The sequence below is a fragment of the Mauremys mutica genome, chromosome 18 (assembly GCF_020497125.1).
Source record: "Mauremys mutica isolate MM-2020 ecotype Southern chromosome 18, ASM2049712v1, whole genome shotgun sequence".
Taxonomy (NCBI): domain Eukaryota; kingdom Metazoa; phylum Chordata; order Testudines; family Geoemydidae; genus Mauremys; species Mauremys mutica.
In genome coordinates, this window is record NC_059089.1 from 24211497 (window position 1) to 24235040 (window position 23544).

Consider the following 23544-nt stretch of genomic DNA (forward strand, 5'->3'; position numbering starts at 1 on the left):
TGAGGGGGCAGAATGGATGGCCCCGCTCCTGCAATTTGCTCTGCTTCTGTTTGATTTAATCTCTAATCTAAAGTAATTCTAGGCTCGAACACTAATTGTTTATGTGATTTGGAAAATCAATATAATTTTTAATAATAAAATCATACGAGGCAAAGGCACAGAAATTCCAAATCATTCATTCTCTGTCCTTTAGAGTCTATTCTGTCACATGCACACGCACAGGTCACTTTGCTGTTTCTTTTCATGCTGACAGCTGTACAAGGGAAATTTTAAAAAAGCGAAGCATAAAAAGGCAGCAAATCCTCCCTGAGAAATAACTGCCAACTCTACGTAAAAGCAGCAAGAGCGGCTAATTAAAAAGCCCTGGTGCAGAAGTAGATCCCTAATCAGCGAGGGCGAAGGAAGGCTTACACAGGTATGGAGCAACTTCAACTTCCATGGCAACCAAGCAGAGCTCTGCCATTATCTTACTCTGCAGTAATTCTTGTAGGATCAACTGCTTTCCCCTCCCCCTCTGCTCCCACCACCCTTTCAGTCTGCAGCCAAAGCCTGCAGTATTCCTCCAGGGAGCACTCACGCTGGACCAGAGCAGCTATACTGATGTAGGTGGGGTTACACTGATTCACAGGAGAATGCAGCGCTTCTTGGGTGGGGAGGGGGGTTTGCCTGAGTAATGATCTGTGGATCGCCTGCTCCCCTACGTGCCCGTGGCCTTCAATCTGGACAGGAGGCATACAGGGGAGACAGCCATCCGTGCAGCATGCTTCCCCCCCCCCCCCCCTCAATGGACGCCCCTCTCCAGGCTGCTGGCTCCTTGGAGTTGGAAGGGGCATTGCAGGTAGCTGGGTTCTCCTGGGTTATTCCCCTCCCACCAGACCTGCCGGGGGAACACGTGGAAGTCTGCACACAGTCAGTCCTGACAGAAGCTGGTTCCCCTCACACTGCTGAGTAAAAGAGAAACAGAAGCAACATATAACCCTTTGTAGCTTTCCTAGAACTGTATTAGCTTAGGGCTAGTCTACACTTACCTGCTGGGTCGATGCGGTGAGTTTGACTTCTCGGAGTTCGAACTATCGCGTCTAATCTAGACGCGATAGTTCGAACTCCCTGCGCGCTCCGGTCGACTCCGGAACTCCGCCACTGCAAACGGCGGTGGCGGAGTCGACCTTGGAGCCGCGGACTTCGATCCCGCGGCGTCTGGACGGGTAAGTAGTTCGAACTAGGGTACTTCGAGTTCAGCTACGCTATTCACGTAGCTGAACTTGCGTACCCTAGTTCGACCCCCCGCCCTTAGTGTAGACCTGCCCTTAGAAAGACACAAAAGATTTCTAATATTTAAATGCATCCAATATTGCAGCAAATAAAAATGTTACATGATGGACAACACCCTCCTGCACACCAATATCCACCAGAGAGGAAAAGATGGCCTGTCATTAAGGTACTGGAATGGGACTCTGGAGATCTTCTGGGGTTCAGTTATCAACTCTGCCACTGACTTCCTGTGGGACTTTGGACAAGTCACTTCATCTCTTTGTGTCTCAATTCCCCAACTGTAAAAGGAAGACAACACCACTTCCTTTCTCCCACTGACTGTGTGTCTAGCTCCTTTAGATTTTAAGCTCTTCAGGACACAGACTTTCTGTTCGTATGTGTCTGTGCAGTGCCGAGCATAACAGGAGCCTTCCTTTGGTTGAGGCCAGTTGGGGCTACTACCATCTAAATAAATAATGACAACATGGGTGCTGAGTTGTGTCTGTAAACAAAATGCTATAATAAGAACTGTCATTCAGTTGCCCCCCATTTTTTAAATCAACCCACACATTTTTTTAGATTAATTAGCTTTATTTAGGAAATAAATAAACAGCATGAAAATATGGATGGCTGATGTAAAGACTCCACTTTCTAAAATTACACAGATAATAACAAAGAGTAATTTTTTTCCCCACATACTACTTCACAGTGGTCATATGGACTGATATTATAGGCAAAATACTTTCCCGCCCCTAAAAAACATTTTTAACATGCTTGAAAATATTAAGCCTAGGAAAGAGAGAAAGAGACAGAACACCAAACTCCTTCATAAGCAAGCCTATTCCGTTATTTGTCTGTAGTTTTTGGAAATGTGATATTTCATTACAACTAATTATTGAAAAGGGCACTGTCGAGATAAAAACAAGGGATTTGAAAAATCCACCCTGGGTCAGGAAAAACACTTTAGATTATTAAGAGGAAAAGGACTTTTCACCATTTTTGCTGCATGTCTAACTACGGTTTGTATTTCAGCTTGCACAATAAAAGCAGACTAAGAGTTTCACCTGCTTCTTGCGAATCAGGCTCCGCACTGGGGGATTTGGGAAAATATTTAACCCTGTTCCTGGAAGCGGATCTAATTCAGGATTGGGGGCTATATTATGAACTCTGTGCCCTTCTGCTGCCCAAACTCACATGTTAGGGGGCTGACAGTATCTCTTTAAATATTTTGGTTTGCATCTGAATTATCTGATAACCATTTTCTGCAAGGAGTGAATTTTAAAATAAATTTCTATAAAAAGTAAATGGCTCAGATTTTCCTCACAATATTAACACAAGTTGTTTTTAATTACAAATCAGCGCTACTTTTTCTTCCACGTTCCTAAGCACTACCAAAAATTCAGCACTTATAGGTAGTATTTTAAAGTCCATATTTTAAAATAATCATGTCAGCCAGACTCAGTCCTTATAAATCCCATGTAAAACAGTGCTGCTGGTTTACTGTGAATGAAACAGGCTATTCCACAGTGGCTCCAGAATGTCTTTCATTGTAAACTTCAAGTCTTGAAGCCCTTTAATTTACTGAATACAGATTTCTCTGTGGAACTGATTCACAAGATTAACTGATAAATGCATGACAACTTCCAAGCATCCCAAGTGCAGAGATGCTACTTACCACGTGTAACGTGTTACAGAGAAGTGGAGGTTGCAAAGAGATTCCATAGGAATACTCACTGGAGTGTTTTAAAGGCTATAGTCTGATGTGCTTTGGCAGTTTGTTTTCTATACTCTGTTCAAAGATCTATTGTTCTCTTAACAAACATTTATAACTCCTGTCAGTGACAAAGGCAATTATGACCCTACATCTAGGAGTGCAGTTCATACGATTATATAATTGTCGGGCTGGAAGGGACCTCGAGGAGTCATCTAGTTCAACCCCCCGGGCTGAGGGAGGACTAAGTATAGCTAGACCACCCCTGATAGAAGTTTGTCTAACATGGTCTTAAATACCTCCAAGAACGGGAATTCTACATCCTCCCCAGTAACCTATTCCAGTGCTTAACTATCCTTCATCCTCCTTCACTTCACTAATACTGTAAATAATGCACTGTCCATTAAGGCTTATTACACTGCTCTTTACGTCGCTTGAGTGGAAACTTGCCTCTGAACTCTGCAAGTCAACAGCAACAGAAAAGATCCATTAGTTTAACTATAGTCCAGTCTCCTGCCTGTGCCAAATTGTTCACTAGAAGATATTGGTAAATGCTAGTTTCCCATGTCCCAAGCAATGGGACTTTGATATGCTTCTCTTTCTGCTTTGCGGCACAATTTCCTCTCATTCTTTGAAGATTTCAGAATCATTGGCAGATCTTTGGAATTACACTTCAGTATTCCAACATTTTCCTTCACAATTCCTGTCCGTTGGATTTCCCATGAAAGAGGGTTAAATGATGTCAGAAAGATTTTTGCAACACTTCTGACCTATATGGTAAAAATTAATTCCCACAGCCCCATGGATGTAACAGGAGTGCACTGCAGTACCAAGCAGAGACTCCTTTGCTGTGACACCAAGAGGGTCGCTTGCAGTATTTGGGCTTTCAAATAATTTGACAGGGACATGAGTTACCACTGCAATCTTGTGAGTTACAGCATCGATCCAAAAATAATTCACTGCTCTGCAACCTATTGGAGAATTGCAGTCCCTCGCCTTCTCTTCCTCATCTTACATGGAATTGTCTTCTCTGTTTTCCTGGCTAATTGCTACCATGTAGTCATTCTTCTTCCATCAATGATGTTTTGCTCCCTCACTCTATTCTTCTCAGTGTCCATTTTACAGTTTGCTCTCAGCAGGGAGTAACTGTAGCTCTGAGAGGGTCTGTGAACCCACGAAAGGATTTAATCAGCGGTTAAAGTGTATTGGGTTCAAAATCCTCTCAGTAGTCCACCGGGGCTAAACTTAAACACATGAGTAACTTTACTCATGTGAGAACTCCCATAGACTTCAAAGGGGCTATTCATGTGTAAAGTTACTCACATGCATAAGTATTGGCATAAGTCCCAAGTGCTTAGACACTATAGTGATAAGTGCTACAGAAAACCCTAAGATAAACAGGCTGCAATGCCAGCATGGTTTTGGCTGAAAGTTCAGGAACTCATGCAACAAAAGCAAAAAGAATTGCACTGAATCCACCCAGAATGGCCCGTAAGAAGGGAAAGCAGGTGATGAGGAGGCTATGAGGTTAGGGGAGCAGGGATGGAGAAAGAATGGGGTAGAGACAAAGGGGGTGTTTGTAAGTTTCTCTTTGGGATAAAGGGTTGTATTTCAACCCTACATACATATTATATAATAGCTGCCAGCCTTCCCAGCTTTACAATTTTTGTTATTCATTCCTTAGCTTTATTTAAAAAAATAAATGCCACAAACTTTTCTAGTGAACATTTTCACTGCAACATTGTAAAAATTACTGTGACCCAGAGGAAGGTCCCACCATCAGAGCACATTAAAAAATAGAGAAAAAAGATAAAATAAATAAATATTGTATAATAAAGTCACTGGAGTTTCAGAAAGTGATTGAGCACTTAAAAAACCCCACAGACACAATGTATCTGCTGCTTGAACTAGTGGATGTGGGGTTCTTGATGCAAGTAGGAATGTGTTGAGGGTCACAATGGGAACTCCCTCTTCTCACCTACTAGAGTCAAGCTCCTCCTTTTAGTAAGAGCAAAGACGTACTCACAGGATGCAACATCATGATTCATATGACACAATAAAATCTGGCTGAACCCAACAATCACATGGCTAATGTGCAAGAATATTTATACAGTGTATAAAATAAACACCAAAATCATATCATACAGTGCAAGGAATTCAGGTTATGAACATTCAGCCACAACCCACTGCTTTCAAAGTTACACACCCATTTATGCTAGCTGATGCGTGTGTCTCTATGTGTGACTGACTGGAAAATCTGAATCCCAATGCAATGACAGACAGAATACAAATCCTTGGGGAGGGTACAGCATACTCATTTCTCTACAAAGGGCGCAGAGTTAAGGCTCAGCCTTCATCCCTTTCTTTCCAGAAGTTGGGCAATCACAGGCGCACGAGAAAGGAGCAGGGACTATGCTCTACCAGGAATCTGGCCAGCCCCTTGGACATGTGTGGAGAGAAAGGGGTGGGCAGGGGGGGAGAAGCAGCATGCTCCTTCTACCATCCCCACACGTGCACCTGTGCTGGGACTGACTAGAATCTGTCCCTCAGTTTGGAACTTAAGAGTATCAACTGGGTTTTTTAAAAACACTATTTTATCATTTTCAACAACATACCACTTGCACTGGTGGCATGAGGCAATGTGCCTAAGACACTATGGAGAAAGTAAACACAATGGGTAGATCTGCAGCTGGTGTAGATGACGTCAGTGGAGCTGCAGGATCTGACTCACTGGATTTTGTGTGGGCATGAAAATACACACAAGGATTCAAGCTGAAGGCTCTCCCTAGACAGACTTTGCATGGGTGTATTGGCAAGTACCCTCATTCCAGGGTTTATGAATTTGTTTCTATAATACACTTAAGGAAAAGTGTGTCTTCTCTGACATAGGCATATTTGGGTGACTGTAATTTGCACAAAGGGAGGAACATGGGACAGCCACTTGCAACATTCATGTCGCTCACTGGCCTTTGAAATGAAGCAGAAGTCAGATCTGGACGAAAAGCATCAATTACATGCTCTCTGTTGTTTTGGTCAAGCATCATAAACGTGACCTGAAAAATAATTGAGGGAAGACAGGAACAATAATGATTTCTTGCATTTCAAAACAAACAAACAAAAATCAAAGACACAAAAGCATTCGGACCCTGTGCATTTTGACAAGTGTAAATGTGCTGCAAAAAACAGCTGGATGCTCTATCGAAAACTAATTCGTTTTAGTTTGCATTGTTTCCCAGCTGGCAAGGTCAGCTAATGAGAACAAGGGAGATTACAATGGTTCCCAGATCAAATGTTTAAAACTTTGCCACTTGTAAAATAAAAGGAAATAAAAAATTCTGTCAAGGTGGAGAATTACAGGATGCAAAAACTTTCCTTCTCCCCCCTCTCCTGACAATATGAACAATAACCCATGAGTTTTGTTCAGACTGTTAAAGTAACTCTATTATTGTGGTTTGGATTTGAACTAGAAAGCTCAACTTGCTGTCTAGGAGGGATGAACAAAGTAAACAGTCTAGAATTTCCCCTGCTCATTATTACTTTTATTAACTTACTGTCATTTAGCTTGAAATATAAAATATAAAAACACCTTTTAGAAGTGATATGAATTCTGAACGTTTATTCATTATTCTCTTTGGCTGGTTGGTTGGCACTATGGCTATTTATATGACAGGCTTACAGAACTATTGCTACATCAGAGTCAATGTTAAAACAGAACCTCATTAAACTTTTTCTCTCTTTCCTTTATTATTGTTGCTGATCATCAAGCTACCTGTGCAACTCGGGAAAATAAGATACAGAGTAGGTAAGGGACGTGCCCAAGATCACCCAAGGGAGTTTATGGCACAGATGGAAACAGAACACAGATCTCCTGACTCCAACTCCTGTGCTTTAGCCACTTCCTGTACGATTTAGATATATGGAGATATAGAAATGATAATGATACACTTTGGCTTAATCACAGACAAAGCTTTAGATATAACAAACCCAGAGTTTCAAGATATACTTGAGATTCTGGGTTCTTGCAAATGTTACAGAGCAGAAGCACGAAATCTCAATAGGAGCAAATCTCTTCGGGTACGATCCCAGTCTGTTTTAAGCTGAATTCTGCCCCTGGATTAGAGCATGGCTTGTAGCGATAGGAGAGGGGACTGAAGCAATGCTTCAGCTCCATTGAACTCAGTGGAAAGACTTTGCCTGACATCAGTGGGAACTTCTAATGTGGGACCAGGTGTGAAGGCTGCTTTACTCTTATGTCCTATGCAGCAGAAAAAAAGCTGTGATACCCCACAGCAGAAAAACCGGTAAAGGGGAATTAAGCATCTCAGCATTATGAACAAGAGAAGTATGTTCTTTTTACCTTGTGTTTGAAAGGCCATGGAAGCAAAGCATCATACTCCCCTTTCATGACAACAAAGAAGAGAGAAACATGTGTTCCTTTCCCTGTTCCGTCGCCATTCAGGTAAATCCTCAGACAGACTTTGTAGCCGTATTTCGCAGTGTAGAAAGCTGAAAATTAGAACTTGTGGTTAGTCAGGCCAGAGCCTACCAACAGACTCTGAAAATATCTGTATTCCTAGGATCTCACATATGCAAAAGGGTTAAAATGCAACAGGTACTCTGAGAGCAGGGTGATGAGCATGGCAGACTAAATGGAATACCCTGTGGATTTCCAGCTGCAAGCACTGAAGGTCCAGTCCTTTTAATGACTCATAGGTTGGTGAAGCTGATCTGTAATTACCCACAAGAGCGTGTTTTATCTAATCACTTCATTTCCTGGGGAGAATGACTGCAGTGGCCACTCAAGGCATTCTCAGAGTGACATCAAATGACTTCACTTGGGATGAAACAATGCAGATCCAGCAGATGTCACTGTAACTAGCAGCAGTTAGAGGGCAAATAAACTGAAATGAAAGCCATGTACAGCAAACAGCGCAGCAACACAAGAACTTGTGGGCAACATCAGGCTGCACAGCGTGTGTTTCACAACCACTTCTTAGATACTTTATTTGACGACATCAAATCCAGCACTGTCCATATTATTTTTACCCTTTTATTTTCTGAACTAAATACTTCTACTGGGCTAGAGTGGGGCTTCCCTTTCTACAGGTCCAAATGGGGCCCACAAAATTCCATCGACATTGCTTTTGCCAGCCCAAATACCAGCATTTGTATCATTAAGTAACTGACTTGTGGCTGTAATTCAAACTGTTTCCAGCCCCATTGCTATTATTTGTGCCCGTGGCGTAAGAACAATTTTTTGCAGTGGAATTTTAAAAAAACATAAATCCCATTTCCACATATGCATTGCTACGGCTAACAGCGTGCAGAAGCAGCTGTAGGTACACTAGAGAAGGTCAGCATACAGGTGTTCTAGAATTCAGCTACAGTCAGACCAGTGACACTAGGCTGAAGTAGCCTCTGAAGAGTGGCTGGATCCGAACAGCCGTCCATGCTGCACATATCCCAGCATCAAATATGACTGCTTGGCTTAGGCACTGGGCACTGTATTTTGGCCTTTGGGCACCCTTCCCTTACAATCATGAGGTAGAGAGAGTCAAACTAGAACTACAGAGCAGAACTTGCCTTGTATTATAAACAGACAGAACTAGTGTGTCCTTTTATAAATAATGTCTTAGATCTGGGCACTATTTTAAAGAATCACTGGTCAAAAGAGCAGATAGGAGCATCACTCTTGAGGCATTGCTGGGTTTTCAAGAGCTGGATTTTACTAGTGTGTGTATACTTGATGTTTTTTACCTGGAGAAAACAAACTGACTACTCTTCCAGTCACAGACTCATGGTACTTTCTGTTGACATCTGTAATCTTCCATAAAAAGACTCCATCATAGGACGCTTGTTCGAAAGACTGGAGACGCTTATGGAGTTTGCTCAGGCCTGCATCTTTCTGTGTCAGACATCGGTGCAGCTCTGTAATCTGAAAAAAAAACCCAATCCCTGTTCAAACCCACTCAGTTGTCTCTACAGGACCTTCTGCTACAGAGGCAGTTCAATAATGCAAGGACTCTCACCTGTGCCCTCACACTATGGAGAGCTGTGTGTGTGAGTGAGCTTTTAAAAACACCTTGATAAGTAATTTTTAAAATGCACGATGTTGGCTTAAGAGGATCGTACTGTATCTGATTCAAGGTGCCTTGCTCTCTTATGACCTGAATCCAAGAAATGCTGAGCACCCATAATTCTCCATACCTTTTAGGTGCCTAAACATGGGTTTAGAGGTCTACTTTAGAAACCAAGGTTTGAAAACTTTACCAAAGCTATAGATGGAGTTTTGGAGATAGAATTAGAACTCAAGAGTTCCTGGCTCCCACTCCTGTGTTTGGACCATGCCTATCCACCCTCCATGATTTTTGTGCATATGTACTAACTACATAAACTGTACACAGACACAAAGTCATAATAAATGTTTACCTTCAATTCCAGGCTTTGTATTACATCTTGATCAACTCCACTCTTCCTCCGAAAGGCTGCGATCTCTAGGTTAGAGGTCTCCACCTCCTTGTTGAGCACCGCCACAATATTCTCAAACACGTGCAACTTGTTTTCCAGCTCAGAAATCACTTTCTCCCTTACAAGCCGTTGCAGAATTGACTCTTCCTCACAAACAGATGAGCCAGGAAAACAGTCCACTTCCAGATCTCCACTGACTTCCAGAGCCCCTTGGAGCTGGAGATCAGAGACTTTTCTTTCCAAACCCTTCACTTTAGACTCTGCTGTGACTAAGTGTGGGATGATGCCATTTGCAGCTCCACCAGTAGGGCACAAACTAGCCCTCAGTTGCTTTATATGCTGCAGCAGCATCATTAAGTGGGTCCCCACTGCAGACTTTTCATGCTCTTTTGTCTTCTCTTTGCTGCCCTATTGGGAGGAGAAGACGCTGTCATTGAACTAAAGTAAATGACTTAGGGCCAAATCCTCATTCAGCCTTTAGTCAGGCAAAACGCCCATCAACTTCATGGGAGTTGGGAGATAAACCTAAGTAAGGCCTTCAGGATACGGGCCTGACTCCATAGCACCAGACTTCAAAGGAGAGCAACCAGCTGCCTAGTTCCTGGGTGGTTGTGTGTGTATGACATGTACGTATGCTACATTAACAAGAAAACAGTTGTTCAAAATCCCTCCACTTAACAAGGTGCCATGCAAATAAACAGCTAGATTCTCAAGTCGATCAATATTTAACACATGCACTGCACACAAAATAGATGAGACGTATCTATTTACAAGGCATTAAGAGCACACTGAAATCCAAAGCAGATTTTAGAAACCAGTTAAGGCTGTGGGGGATACAGTTACCTTGCAGAGACTGTTTGATACATGACAGAATATCAAACCTGATATAGCTGTAGAAGTATAATTACAGAACCGTCCCATTTAATCTGAGCGGAAGATACACTGCAGGGGAAAAAGTGTCCCCAGCTGAATTTCACTCCTATGAATTGTGACAGTCAAAAGCCAGTTCCACACCCTTCCCTTCTTTTTTGCCAGGAGAGGTTAAGTTTTATCCCTTTACCAAAAAAAACAAAACAAAACCAACCAAATGAAGCCATCCTTGGTTTAGCGCCTTGGCTGGTTCATGCCAGCAGCTGGAGTGTAGAGATTGTACATTACTGGAGACCTTCCAGAATAGGAGCAGGCGGCATTTTACTCACCCTAAATGAACAGCCGATCTCATAAAACCGACAACCGTCTTTGCTGTTCAACGGCGTTGAATGGTTCTGTTAAAAAGAGCCACAAAATAATAAGTACCAATTTCAAGGGTTTAATTATTTACTACAATCCACTAGTCCAGATCTTCAGTTGGTGTAAATCAGGGTAGTTCCATTGAACCTCACTGAGGGTCTGGCCCCACCCTGTATAGCAACACCAAAGGTAATTCATTTAGATACTGCCGGACAAATCACCAAGTCCTGACCTGATGACCAAGTGATTTTGTCATGCACTGCCATGTGTGAGGCCTGGTTCCATCTCTAGTCACCAGTGTCCTGAAATTTGAGCAGGTGGGATTGCGACCACAGCCAAGGTCATATCTAGTCCAGGCTGACAGTAAATATATTCTGTTGTGGATGCCTGTAGCAATGGCTTGCCCTGCAAGCTTCTTAAGCAATGTTGATTTTATATATCACTATGAAGGGCCACTTTTTGCAGCACTCAAACCTGGGAAATCCACTAACACATGGGGCAAGAGGGATGGTGGTGGATTGCCCCCAAGACAGACTTGCGTGCAGTCAAGTGCCTATTCAAGCCCTACGTGCTGTAAACACACTAAAAACAAAACAAGGATAAATATCCTTAATACAAATACAAAGACTCCCACCCAAGTCTCAGTGTAACACAGACCCTAAAATAATACAATATAATAAAACCACAATCATCAGCAGGTGACAACTCCTGTATAACACACACACACACCATATTACAGAAGCCCACCACAAAGAATAAGACCTCACGCCCAGTAACCCAAAATCCTTCACTTCGCTGTTCCCAGAGAAGTACGGAGGAGGAGTGTGCCTTGCAACACACTCTAAAGCAGGGGTCGGCAACCTATGGCACACGTGCCAAAGACGGCGTGCGGGCCGATTTTTAATGGTACGCTGCGGCCGCCGCTGGCCCCGCTCAGCCCGCTGCTGAACCCCGGCAGCGGGCTGAGCGGGGCCGACGGCCGGGACCTCGGCAGGCAGCAGCCTGCCATTAAAAATCCTGCCTGGCCCAGCCCGCTCTTCTCTGCCCCCCACCTACCGCTCTCTCTGGCGGGGGCAGGGGACAGAAGCTTGGTCCTGCCGGCTGCTGCTGCAGGGCAGGCTCCGCTGGCAGCCAAGCTTCCCCCTCCCCCGCCTCTTCCCCCAGCCTGCTGGGTTCCTGACCCGCCTCCTCTCCCTCCCTGCTGCCCATGGCCCTTGCGAGGGAGGGGAGAAGAGGAGCCCCAGTGCCCTCACTGCTCAGACCGGGAAGGAGGTGGAGAAGAGGCATATCCCTCTAGCCCCCTGCCGTGAGCCACTCAGGGCAGGGGGCTGGGAGCATCCCCCCGAACCCAGCCCACCCCCCAGCTCTCTGCCCTGACCCCTGCATCACCCTCCATGACCCCAGCCCCCTTTACCCCCCCCATGACCCCAGCCCTGACTCTGGTACCCCCCACACATACCCGGCCCCCCAACACCCCATACCCTGACTCCTGCACCCCCTCACACGCCCCCAGCCCTCTGCCCTGACTCCTGCACCCTCCACACATACCCAGCCCCCCCACCCTCTGTCCTGACTCCTGCACCCCCTCGCACGCCCCCAGCCCTCTGCCCTGACTCCTGCACCCTCCACACATACCCAGGCCCCCCACCCCCTGCCCTGACTCCTGCACTCCCCACACATACCCAGTCCCCCCACACCCCATGCCCTGACTCTTGCACCCCCCACATCCCCACCCCCCACCCTGAGCACCAAACGGGAGCTCCCCCCCCATTCCCACCTGCACCCCTCGCATCAAATGGGAGCTGCCCAGGTAAGCGCTCCAGACCCAAACCTCCTGCTCCAACCCTGAGACCCCTTCCTCATTCTAGCTCCTGGCCAGACCCTGAACCCCAACCCCTAGCCTGCTCCTTCACCCCCAGCCCTGTGCTCAGTGCACCCCCACTCTCAGCTCAGTGCAGAGAGAGAGGAAGAGAATAGGCCAGAACCAGGGAGAAGGTAGGTACCCGCTCTATGTGAGCAGGGCTGGGACCCCAGACCAGCAGCAGGCTGAATGGGGCCGGCAGCCGGGACCCTGGCTGGCAGGAGCCAGCGGACAGAACCCCAGACCGGCAGCGGGCTGAGCCCCCGGCCCCACTCAGCCCGCTGCCAGTCTGGGGTCCCGGCCCCGCTCAGCCCGCCGCCGGTCTGGGGTCCCAGCGCCACTCAGCCCACTGCCAGTCTGGGGTCCCGGCCCCACTCAGCCCGCCGCCGGTCTGGGGTCCCGGCCCCACTCAGCCCGCTGCCAGTCGGGGGTTCTGGCTGCCGGCCCCTTGCCAGCTGGGGTCCCGGCCGCAGGCCCCGCTCAGCCCGCTACCAGCCGAGGTGAATGGAACCCCAGGCCTACAGCGGGCTGAGCGGGCCAGTGGCGTAAGATCAGCATTTGAATTTAATTTTAAATGAAGCTTCTTAAACATTTTGAAAACCTTGTTTACTTTACATACAACAGTAGTTTAGTTATATAATATATAGACTTATAGAGAGAGACCTTCTAAAAACGTTAAAATGTATTACTGGCACGCAAAACCTTAAGTTAAAGTGAATAAATGGAGACTCGGCACAGCACTTCTGAAAGGTTGCCGACCCCTGCTCTAAAGGGTGCCCCATTCTCTATCACACCAAGGGGTCTGAGATTAGAATCCAGCCCTCTCCCTCTGCACGCAAAGGTACATGTATTTTTAAGAAGTTATTTAGTGTCGTCTGTGCTGGAACAGCCCTTGTATTGCTCACCAGGTTTCCCCTGAGTGTTTGAAAAGGAAGTAAACACACAAACAAAACTTCCAAGATTTTAGGAGAAATCCTAAATAAGGGGGTGGTGGGAAGGAATCAGTACAACTGATCTTAGGATGTGAAAAGCTTCCGGCTACTGTTGCCACATGGAGATGCCATGAAGTTGCCTGGGTCAGCCAGATGAAGAGCTGGCACTTCAAGGAACAGAACAAAAACAATACATTGCCCTTTCACGTTTTACCTACCTTTTCCTTTGCTGGGCCTTCCATGTGCATCCGTTTTTGTTCCTTCGATGAGTTACCTTCACATGTATGCGTCTGTCGTTAAAGTAAGAGGACAAAGTGTTGGGTACAATGCTAAAATCATGATGCTTCCTTACCCAGGTCTCTATGAAATACAATCTCTTTCTGTACTACGCAATATTATCCCCATTTTACAGAAAAGTGAGCTCTGGTGAAGTTACTTGCTGAAAAGCCTCCGGTCAACTGAATCAGGTCTGAACTAGCAAATAAGAGTTGCACATTCAAACCCTGTTTCTGGAACAGATTTACTAGGAGGCCGCAGGCAAGACACTTAACTCTGCACAGCCAAATTCAGCAGCGGTTTGTCAGCAGTAACTCAGATCCCCTTGCACTCACGTAGTCTTTCCTAGACTCACCAATGCCCACGCATCTGAAGCATAAGGGGGTCTCAGGAAGTGTAATTTACATGCCAAAGAGCTGGGTGAAAAAGCATAAATTAAAATAGTATTGACCCCTATTCACTTTCACATGGTTTGAGTGGGCTAAGTAGGTCTTAAGGAAACTAAACCTTTCTCCAAAGATCAGGGAAGTCCATTGACCTTAAGAATATGCTTTCACTGCAGAATTAACCGGGGCTCTTATTTGGGTGTTGCGCCTAAGCCACCCTCCCATCCACACACAAAAGACTCTGGCTCGAGTTTAGTGGTACATTCAGCCTGAGCTAGCTGGTCCATCCTAGAGTAGGCTGAAGGCCGGGTGAGGCTCTCATTTAGACTGGTAACTTGCCCACCCACTTTGCAGAGAGGATGCAGGCTGAACCACTTAAGTGCTGATAGTCCTCCAGTGCTTGCCCACAGTTCTCCCGGGGTGCCCAAATGGACAGAAAAGTTCTTCCACAATTTACTGGAAAAGAATCAAAGAGCAGCTCACCTTACTGCAACACAAAGAACCATGGGATATTACCCCCCCCCCCCATATAGTTGTAGTGTATTTCTCTCTTTCCTTGTTATAGTTGAATGGCCCTCAATCCATCAATAAACCTCACTGGTTGTTTGCTATGGGGGGAGGGGGAGTCTTTTCTGAACAAAACTTCTTTCTAAAAGACAACCAGAAGGGAGGAGAACAGCACTAATTCCATATTATGGGAGAAAGATTTGCAAAACCTTTCTGTGGGAAGGCATTTTTTGTGCTAGGGTTTAAGAGCATTAAACTCACTTCATATAGGCCACCAAGGAGTCGGCAAATGGTAGCAACGTTTGGTTGCTACTGACCTGCATTTGACTAGGCAGAGGAGCTCCAATTTTATATTCCCTGTTGTCAATTAGGGTAAAAAATGGATTCCAGCTGCACTGAAATTGTTTTCAGTGGAAAATACTCCGGGTTATAAAAATAAAAGAGATGCAAACAGCTTCTTCTCATAGATTACATATTTGCAAAACGGAATACGGGAACTACTGATACACAGAAGGCAACGTTTCAAGGCCAATCTCCCTATCGGGTTGCCAAGATTTCCTAACAAAAAACCGTATTAGATAACAGATTAAACAGGACGAGGGAAATGAAAACAACTCTTCACCACGGGAAAAAGAAACCAAATGACCTCTGAAGGCAAACCGACTGCATCACACACATCTGAAGAGAGGAGCAAGGTGAATCAAAACACCGCGCTCAGACCTCTCTCGCCAGGTAACAGTGTATCAGTATGCCCACTGCACTTTCAGAAGGGTTAAAGTGGTGAGATGTTTCCACTTTCAGTTATTTTCTCTTTTTGAAATACACACTGAAATAATAGTGGTAAAAAGTGCCGGTCTGACAGCCCAACAGCCTGAGGTCAGATATTCCTCTCCCCCTGCCACAGAACTGGTTAAAAATGAGCAGCAGCTGTGCAAGCTTCCTACACACTCTTTCCCAGCAAGTGTGCTTCATTCCTGCCATGGAGAGACCACTTCCATAGAAATGAGAGGGGAGCTGAGTCTCCATAACCGGTTCAGTTCTTGGCAAGACTGCAAAGGTGAGCAATTAGTCACAAATGTGACATGGAAGCTTGCCCATCATTATTTCCCCCCTCACTATCCTGTTGGAGCATTCCACACTACAACTCTCCCACCATCTCTGTCGAAATGGTCATCCTTCCAGGATGTAATTCCTAGCTTGACAATGATTCTCCTTAAACTACCTGGAAGGTCAACACTTTTCAGTCCTCCATCCCAACCTGGAAGCTGAGTGCTGCCTCTGCAGCATTCCTAGTCCATAGGCTAAGAGATTCAGAGTCGAAAGCTGGAGAACTGAACTGCATTTTGAGAGCTTTCAACTCAAATCAAAGCAGTTACTGCAGCTTTAGCGATGATACAGGTGTGACATTTCTTATACATGCTGCTACTGCTATTGGCTTAGGAATTTTATCATGAACTTTTACAATTAAAAAGACAATGATAAGATGTGTACCAGCTAAGCTATCTCAGACAATTCATCTGTATATATCAGCAAATATTTTCCTAACCCTTTACCCAGCTATACTGTTTCCTCCTTCAGCAACACAGTGTACTATATATCAGCTAGCATATTGTCCTTAGGCCACTCGCATCAGCACAACCTACTGTATTGTGGTGCACACACAAAAAGGATGGAATCAAAGCCAGTGGGATAATTTTTTAGAATTGAAAAGAATGCAAGAAGTCATTACAAACCCAACTCATCAGTTACGGGTCTGATATAAGGTTGTCCTATTGTAAGACATTCTAAGCAGGAAGTGAGAAATGCATTTCAATAAGAGTAATAGCAACCTGCATGGAGCTGGCAAAGTAATCAAAGAAAACAAGCGATCAGTTACCATTGGGGCAGGAAAATTTTTGTTTTGTTTTGTTTTTTAACATGGACTGACTTCAGATAGATAAAACTGGTGGGGAGTGTTGAGCTTTAGTCTTCATTTTATATGTACTGTAAGGTCCTCAGTTACAACAGTGATAAGCATAATGTAAACCTATAAACAAAATTAAATATGCCTAAACAGTCCTAAATGCTACAGATAAGAGAGAGGGTTCAGGATGAATTTACAATATATTCATTGCATTAGGCTCTGCCTGGGATCCACTGATACCGTTGATTTGAAAAGTTAGTAGATTCCAAGGCCAGAGGGGACCATTGTGATCATCGAGTGTGACCTCCTGTATAAGGCGGGCCATAGAACTTTCTCCAAATAAAGTTAAAGCTGATGGCATCTAGTATAAATATTGTCTGAATAAAATCTGCTGTACAAACTTGCCAATTTATTGGCCAATTTTGTATTAAGTTAAAAAAAAATCTACATTCTAGATCTTTCTGTGGTTTCTCTGGTTGCATTTCTTGTCGTCTTCACACTGAGATGTGCTGGCTGAAAGGGGAGCTAGAACATGGCAAGAGGTGCTGCCCTCCCCCCAAATGAGGGCACACATATCTTCTCTCTTCTCGTAGCACCACATAAGGATGGTCAACTACACCCCATTGTTTTTCCAGCAAATACGTCATGAAACATTACACTGCAGTTGAAAAGTTAGCAAGGTCAGAAAAATGAAACATTCTCCAGCTACATAACTTTAACAAAACAAGGAGGAAATATTTAATCAGACAGCTGTGAAAGCTGTGGAGTATTCAAGATATGATCATAAAACCCTTGTTTTGTTTTAAGGCAAATAAATCTTCTTACTTGGTACTCGTTACTGGATAACCTCCGTTTACATTTCTGGCATGTGGTCATGTTATTAATACATCCATTCTCCAAATGATCTGCAAGTTTCTTTCTCATCACCATTTGTCCACAACCGGTATGGCAAGGGATTAAAGCGTATTCACATAGGCTCTGATGGTCCTGAAAGTTGAAAGTTACAAACCAAGATGTAACCCTGCACAGATACATGTGTGTCTACAAATGCCCTCCATTCTGCCTGCATGAATCTTTTTTGCACCACGTGGCCTCTGTGAATGGGCAAATTCCCCACCCCTTTGTCTGACACACAGAACTGGGAGTGTGAATCCCAGCTTAAGTACTAGCTCTTCTCAAGCTTGTGCACTAAAGATAGAGGTGTAGCCGCGGTATCACAGGTGGCAGTGGCACAGGCCACACCCCCAGTACAAACCCCGTCCTGACCCCAGGGGTACATACTCAGGGCAGCTAGTCCATGCCACCACTCCCCACTGCCTGTGCTACTGTGGCTACACTAGTGCTGTTAATGAGCGACCTTGAGGCCAGCTAGCATAAGTGTGTCCAGCTCCAAGGGTTGACAGAGTCACAGCCAGGTTAAACTCCAAAACTCACCTCGATCCTGGGGCTTTGCTTTATTCTTAATTTAAAACAACACATACACAGTTTAGCGTGAGCTCTCTCCTGAGCTGGCTCTTTTAATGGTCTTCCTTTGCAAGACCTGCTGTCTCAGCGCCAGCCTTTCTCCTTGCCTCAGAGACTCCCTGACTTTTATCTTCTCTAGTCAGAGAGCAAATGAGCAATAATGAGATCAAACTGTTCTGCCTGGCAAGATGAGCCAGCAGACTAGCCCTACCCCTCTATGCAGGGTACATGAAAGGCCATCCTGTCACGGCCTCCAGTACACAACTGGGTCATGGTTCGTAACAGCATTCAAAAGAATTCTTAAATCAAGCTTAGTTATCACTATTTGCACTTCTCTCAGCTCATACAATGAAAATCAATTACGTCTATTTAATTGTTGTCTATAGGGGAATATTTAATTGTTTAAAAAATATAATGGAAACATTTCTACTGGCCTGAAGTTCTGTAAAATCTTATTTTACAAAAATCTAAATTTTGAGGCCAAATGTGATCATCAGCATCCCTTTAACATTACCCTGATTATAACACCTCACTGCAGCAATCACAATGCTTGTCCTCAGTGCATGGAGGGAAAGGGTGCAGAGTGGAAGATTTAAGTCTACAATGTAAATAGTTTGAACTACTGGAACTTTCAGTAACTATAATGGAGCGTAACAATAATTTATAAGGGGCCTTGTGCCCAAGGTCTCTATAAAATCCTGTAATACTGCTCAGCTTTAAAATAATCAGTGTTTTTGAATTTACAATCAACCTGGCTTAATTGTCTAAATCAAAAACCTTTTAGAGCCAGATCCTCCACTGATGTAAATCAGTGTAGCTGAATTGACATCAAAGGAACTATGCTGATTTCCACCAACTGAGAATCTGACCCTAAATGTTCCATACTTACACAAAACGTTTATAGTCTAGACATTAAGGCCCGGTCCAATAAGGTACCAGTGACTCCAGAGGAAGTTGGCACATTCAACACATCCCTGGATGTGCTCAGCACCTCACGGAATTGGGCCTTACACATTATTTTTCTGATACTTCATCCAGTGTTGAAGCAGGAGTAAAACTAGTTTATTACAGTCTCTTTCACAGAGGCTCTCACACTGACCGTGTCACAAATGATTTTTTTTTTAAAAGCAAGATGACTGTTCCAGCAGTGAACTCAGAAATGTCAATTTTAATCACACGCCTTGTTTTCAAATCCATTTTTCTGTGTATTCATGCTGAGAGAGGTCCTGGCACCTTTTGAACTCTCCGAACTTGGCACTGAGCAAAACGGGGTAGAGTTTTCTTTAAAGGAGAACAGACAAACGGAAAATGTGTGCAAAATTAGCAAAGAAAGGAAAAATATGACAGCAGCATCTCTGCAGCTCTTCATATACAGAGACCAACTGCACACCACATTCTGCTTCTAAACTGGGTGCAAAGAGGTCCTTAGCTACAGCTCCATTTGACTATGAGGCCCTCTTTTGTCCTCAAGATTATGCAGAGAGGGGTCAAGCCCCCTCAGTGCTATTTACATATAGGCTTAAATTTTCTTTTTTGATTGTTGTACACGTAGCAGATTCTGAAACACTGTCTGTCTATTTCACCTTTATCATTTCACATCAATATTCAAAGAATGACTGTAACCTACTAAATAAACAGGAGTCAGACAGCTATATTTTTCTTTCTAAGTCTGTTTTCTGTTTCCCTTGTTGTGTCAATATCTCCATGAGCACTGCTTCCCAAACATTACCCTGGGAGATTTGTTTTTCTTACAAAAACATAGGAAGTACATTGCTCCTAATAATAGTTTGGAGATCAGGATATTATGGGCTTCACTGAAGGTTACTTACAAGGTCCTTGCCCATAATGTTATACTCAAACCTACTGGAAAAACTACAGCTAACACATACATTTTTTAGAGAGACAAGGTGGGTGAAGTCATGTCTTTTGTTGGACTAACTTCTGTTGGTGAGAGAGAGAAGCTTTTGAGCCACATAAAACTCTTCTTCGGGTCTGCGAAACTTACTCAGAGTGTGACCACCAAATACAAGGTGGAACAGATTGTTTAGCATAAGTAGTTAACACATATTTCAAGGGACCATTCCAGGTGAAGGTATTACCTCACCCACTTTATCTCTCTAATATCCTGGGACTGACACCGCTACAAAAACACACAAACATGCATTTTTATAATGTATGCTACACCATCATTCAAAACATATTGGGTCTGATCTAAACCCCATTGGCATCAATGGGAAATTTTCACTGACATTCATTCATCACCGGATCAAATCCTCAGCTGGTATAAATTACTATAACTTTTTTGAGCTTCAACGGAGCTTCACTGACTTACACCAGCTAAGGATCTGGATTCATTCTCTTTGTGACCCCAATACAGGAAAGCACTTAAGCACATGCATGTGCTTAAGACGCATACATTTATGCATGTGCTTAAGTACTTTGATGAATAAGGATGGACTGTGGAATCAGGTCCTAAATCCCCATGTTCTTCTAACATCACCGGAACATGCCTCCCTGACACAATGTTCATCCTCACTGGCAAAACCCCACTGCACATTTATGAGACAATATGGAAGATTAAACTGTCATCTTTAAACTTACTTCAAAATTTTTCATGATACCAGACCAACTGCATCCAGGGGTCCCACAGTGCACTTTGAATTCAGAAATCTCTTTATTAATGGCAGCATCACTGAAAGCCTGGAAATTAACAAGATGAGCCGTCAAATACCGGTCAATAAAATGATTCAAACAGCAGTTATGAGATGGGAACAGGCTGGGACTTTATAGCTTCATAAACCTTGATTTTTTTCCTTTTAGGTTTAATCTTCTGCAAAAGTATTATTTAGTTTAACGAGTATACAGGAAAAGGCCAAAGGATTATGAAATCCTATTATTTGTTTCGTATAGCTCAAAAATTAAATGATTTGAGGTGATTTTAATTTATTAAAAATAAAAATATACCCTTCCCAGTGAAAACTTTCAGTATAAAGTTTTTTCCTACTCAGAAACCTGAAAACAGGTGTATGCAAAGAATGTGCTGATGGAACCTTAACTATAGAGGGCACTACCTCATGCCATTCTAACGCAGGCATTTAATTAGTGGGGGGATTAGCACCTCTTTTACCTGCTGCAGAGAGGATTTAAGACTCAACCTGAATAAGGAGGGGGTGGGGGAGAACACCTTCTCAAACTCAAGCTGTTTCCATTTAGTTTGCCTAGTTCCTAGAGAAATCCAAACCAGACACATGCATTTTTCCCAGCAATATAGTTTTTTTTCTTGCATAAACTGTGAAGAACCATGCAATAAATAAATAAAATATGAATCATTGCAGCCTTTTAATATCACATCTTGCATGAGCACAATAGCTGCAGTAGAACATAGACAAGTATTAAGAACACAATATGGAAGACTGCAGATTCCCCACAGATCAAAATATGGAAAATCCAGGGGAGGGAGTGCACATATGAAATAGCTCATCACTATGTTGAGAATAATAAGAGGCCTTCCCTGCTTTCTAGAGAAAAAATACTCCTGTCAGCCTACAGCATCACTAAGAGATAGAGAAGGAAAAGTGCCACCAGTTCATCTACTTCTTCCCTCTTGATCACTATATTCAAACCGTGTTCTATCGCATCCAGGTTTAATTAACCCAAGAACAGGGCTTCCACCTCTTCCCTTTGGAAAGATCCTTAGAAAACAATATAGCACTTATAACAAAGCTCTAACCTGTGCATTATGCATGAGCGCAGGGAACAAAATGATTTGCTCATTTGGTAAAACCAATTAAAAGAAAAAAGTCACCAGTTCAGAAATGAACTAAAGAGATCTGGACTGTAAGACTGAAGTGTCAAGAAACTGTGGAAAAGGGAAAATACTGAAGGGCTCACGCCTCACACTGTAGCAATTAGTTTTCATGCTGTAACTGTACTATCCAAGCTGTGTTATAACCAGTTTTAAAAAACATGGTCCTTACACAATGTCTTTTTAGACTGGTTATAAGCCAGGTATCATTACAAAAGAGGGAATGTTGGATATTGAAGTCAGCACCAGAATAGCAAGAGTGAAAGAGATATTCTGGAAGAATAAAGATCTGATGATAAAGGACATAAATCTGAAGACTACATTCCAACTCTTAAGAACTTACATTTGGTCTGTGCGGTGGTCTGTGTTAAATTACGGCTGTGAAACATAGACAGTCAAACAAACGATGATAAAGAAATTACAATCCTTTGATTTATGGTGTTATAGAAAAATTCTGAAAATATAATGGATAGAGCACGTAACCAATGAAAAAGTATTGGAGATTATTTGAACTCAGCAAATACCAGTTAGAGATTTTATGAAAAGAAAGATTCGATTTGCAGGGCACATTTTAACAGGTTCAGTGGGTAATGCATGTTTACAGGCACTGGAAGAGAAAGCTGACAGCAGAAGAACATGAGGCAGAAAAAGATGACCTGGGATGGATAAGATGGTATCCTGGATGGATCAAAAGGTCTATGCATCTACAAAGAGATTAGCAGAGGATCCTACAGAATGGGCTACCATGGCTGCAAACTTCCAGTAATGGAGATGCCATGTAAGAAGAAGATAAGATGGTTTAGTTCGGTCTACACAGGTCAAACCAATGTTAAAGAACTATAGTCAATTTCATCGAATAGTAGCAATTACTGTTGTGAGACTCGTTTACATATAGATCTTCGTAATGATTAACATAACAGCAATGCATTGTCAGAAGTTGAAAACATTCTTAAAATATTAGTAAACTGTAAAACTATTGAGTCCTTTCATTTTAGAAAAAAATCCATTTATATTATTTTACATATAAAATATTTTTAGACTGGAGTCATAGTCAGTTCCCTTTTCTCTTTGCAGACTCTTCGCCTTATCCAGCAAGCTTCCCTGAAAGGCAAACACCGACAGTGTTAATCTCTGAGCTGCAGGTAGAATGTATGACGGTTGGACCCATTATCAGCTCTCACGGTCTTTTTGTTGTGGCAGGGAAGGGGAATTATTTATAAGCTTGAAACAAAAATCTGAAATGGTTCCTATTCCAACATCCCTTTTTACTAATGCAGTTGATTTATGACACTTTGACAATGATGTAACTGGCAAAGTAGGATCCAATCCTGCAACCACTGCTCATGCATGTACTCCATGCAAGTAAATGAGTCTATTCACTTGAATAAGGCTGTAGAATCGGGTCCCAAGCTTGTTAATACTACTCAATGGCACATCATCTAGAGAACTACTTTCTGCCTCTGCTTTCACTTATAACTTCTGCAAAGGAGTGGGGAGATATTTTCTTGCTTCCTCTGAAGTTTCAGTTCCTTGGGGAAAATTACATCAAGTCTAGCACCCCTGTGTCTAGCATTTTACAGATGGGTATTATGGAACATCAGGAATTTTTCTGACTTAGCCAGGGACAGTCAGTCAGTCAATAGTAGACCTGGAAACAGAATTTAGGAATTGTAACTCCTAGTTATTTGCTCTAGAACATTTACACTAAGAATCCTGTTTCAGGGCATAAGATGATAACTAGTTGGGGTTG

The 23544-nt window shown here is 43.4% G+C and overlaps 1 protein-coding gene across 6 annotated transcripts in view; it reads right to left on the reverse strand.

Moving 5' to 3' along the window:
• Window positions 1-1830: 1830 nt before the first annotated feature.
• Window positions 1831-23544, reverse strand: part of TRAF1 (TNF receptor associated factor 1) — a 60299-nt gene continuing 38585 nt past the window's right edge. For all 6 annotated transcript variants that reach the window (XM_044992897.1, XM_044992898.1, XM_044992895.1 and 3 more), the window contains 8 exons: window positions 20591-20689; window positions 17351-17512; window positions 13672-13743; window positions 10630-10695; window positions 9392-9838; window positions 8720-8897; window positions 7320-7468; window positions 1831-6015 (listed from right to left, as the gene is read on the reverse strand). In XM_044992897.1, the coding sequence (XP_044848832.1) occupies window positions 5797-6015; window positions 7320-7468; window positions 8720-8897; window positions 9392-9838; window positions 10630-10695; window positions 13672-13743; window positions 17351-17512; window positions 20591-20689 (1392 nt within the window). In that variant the 3' untranslated portion in view covers window positions 1831-5796. The remainder of the gene's footprint in view (window positions 6016-7319; window positions 7469-8719; window positions 8898-9391; window positions 9839-10629; window positions 10696-13671; window positions 13744-17350; window positions 17513-20590; window positions 20690-23544) is intronic.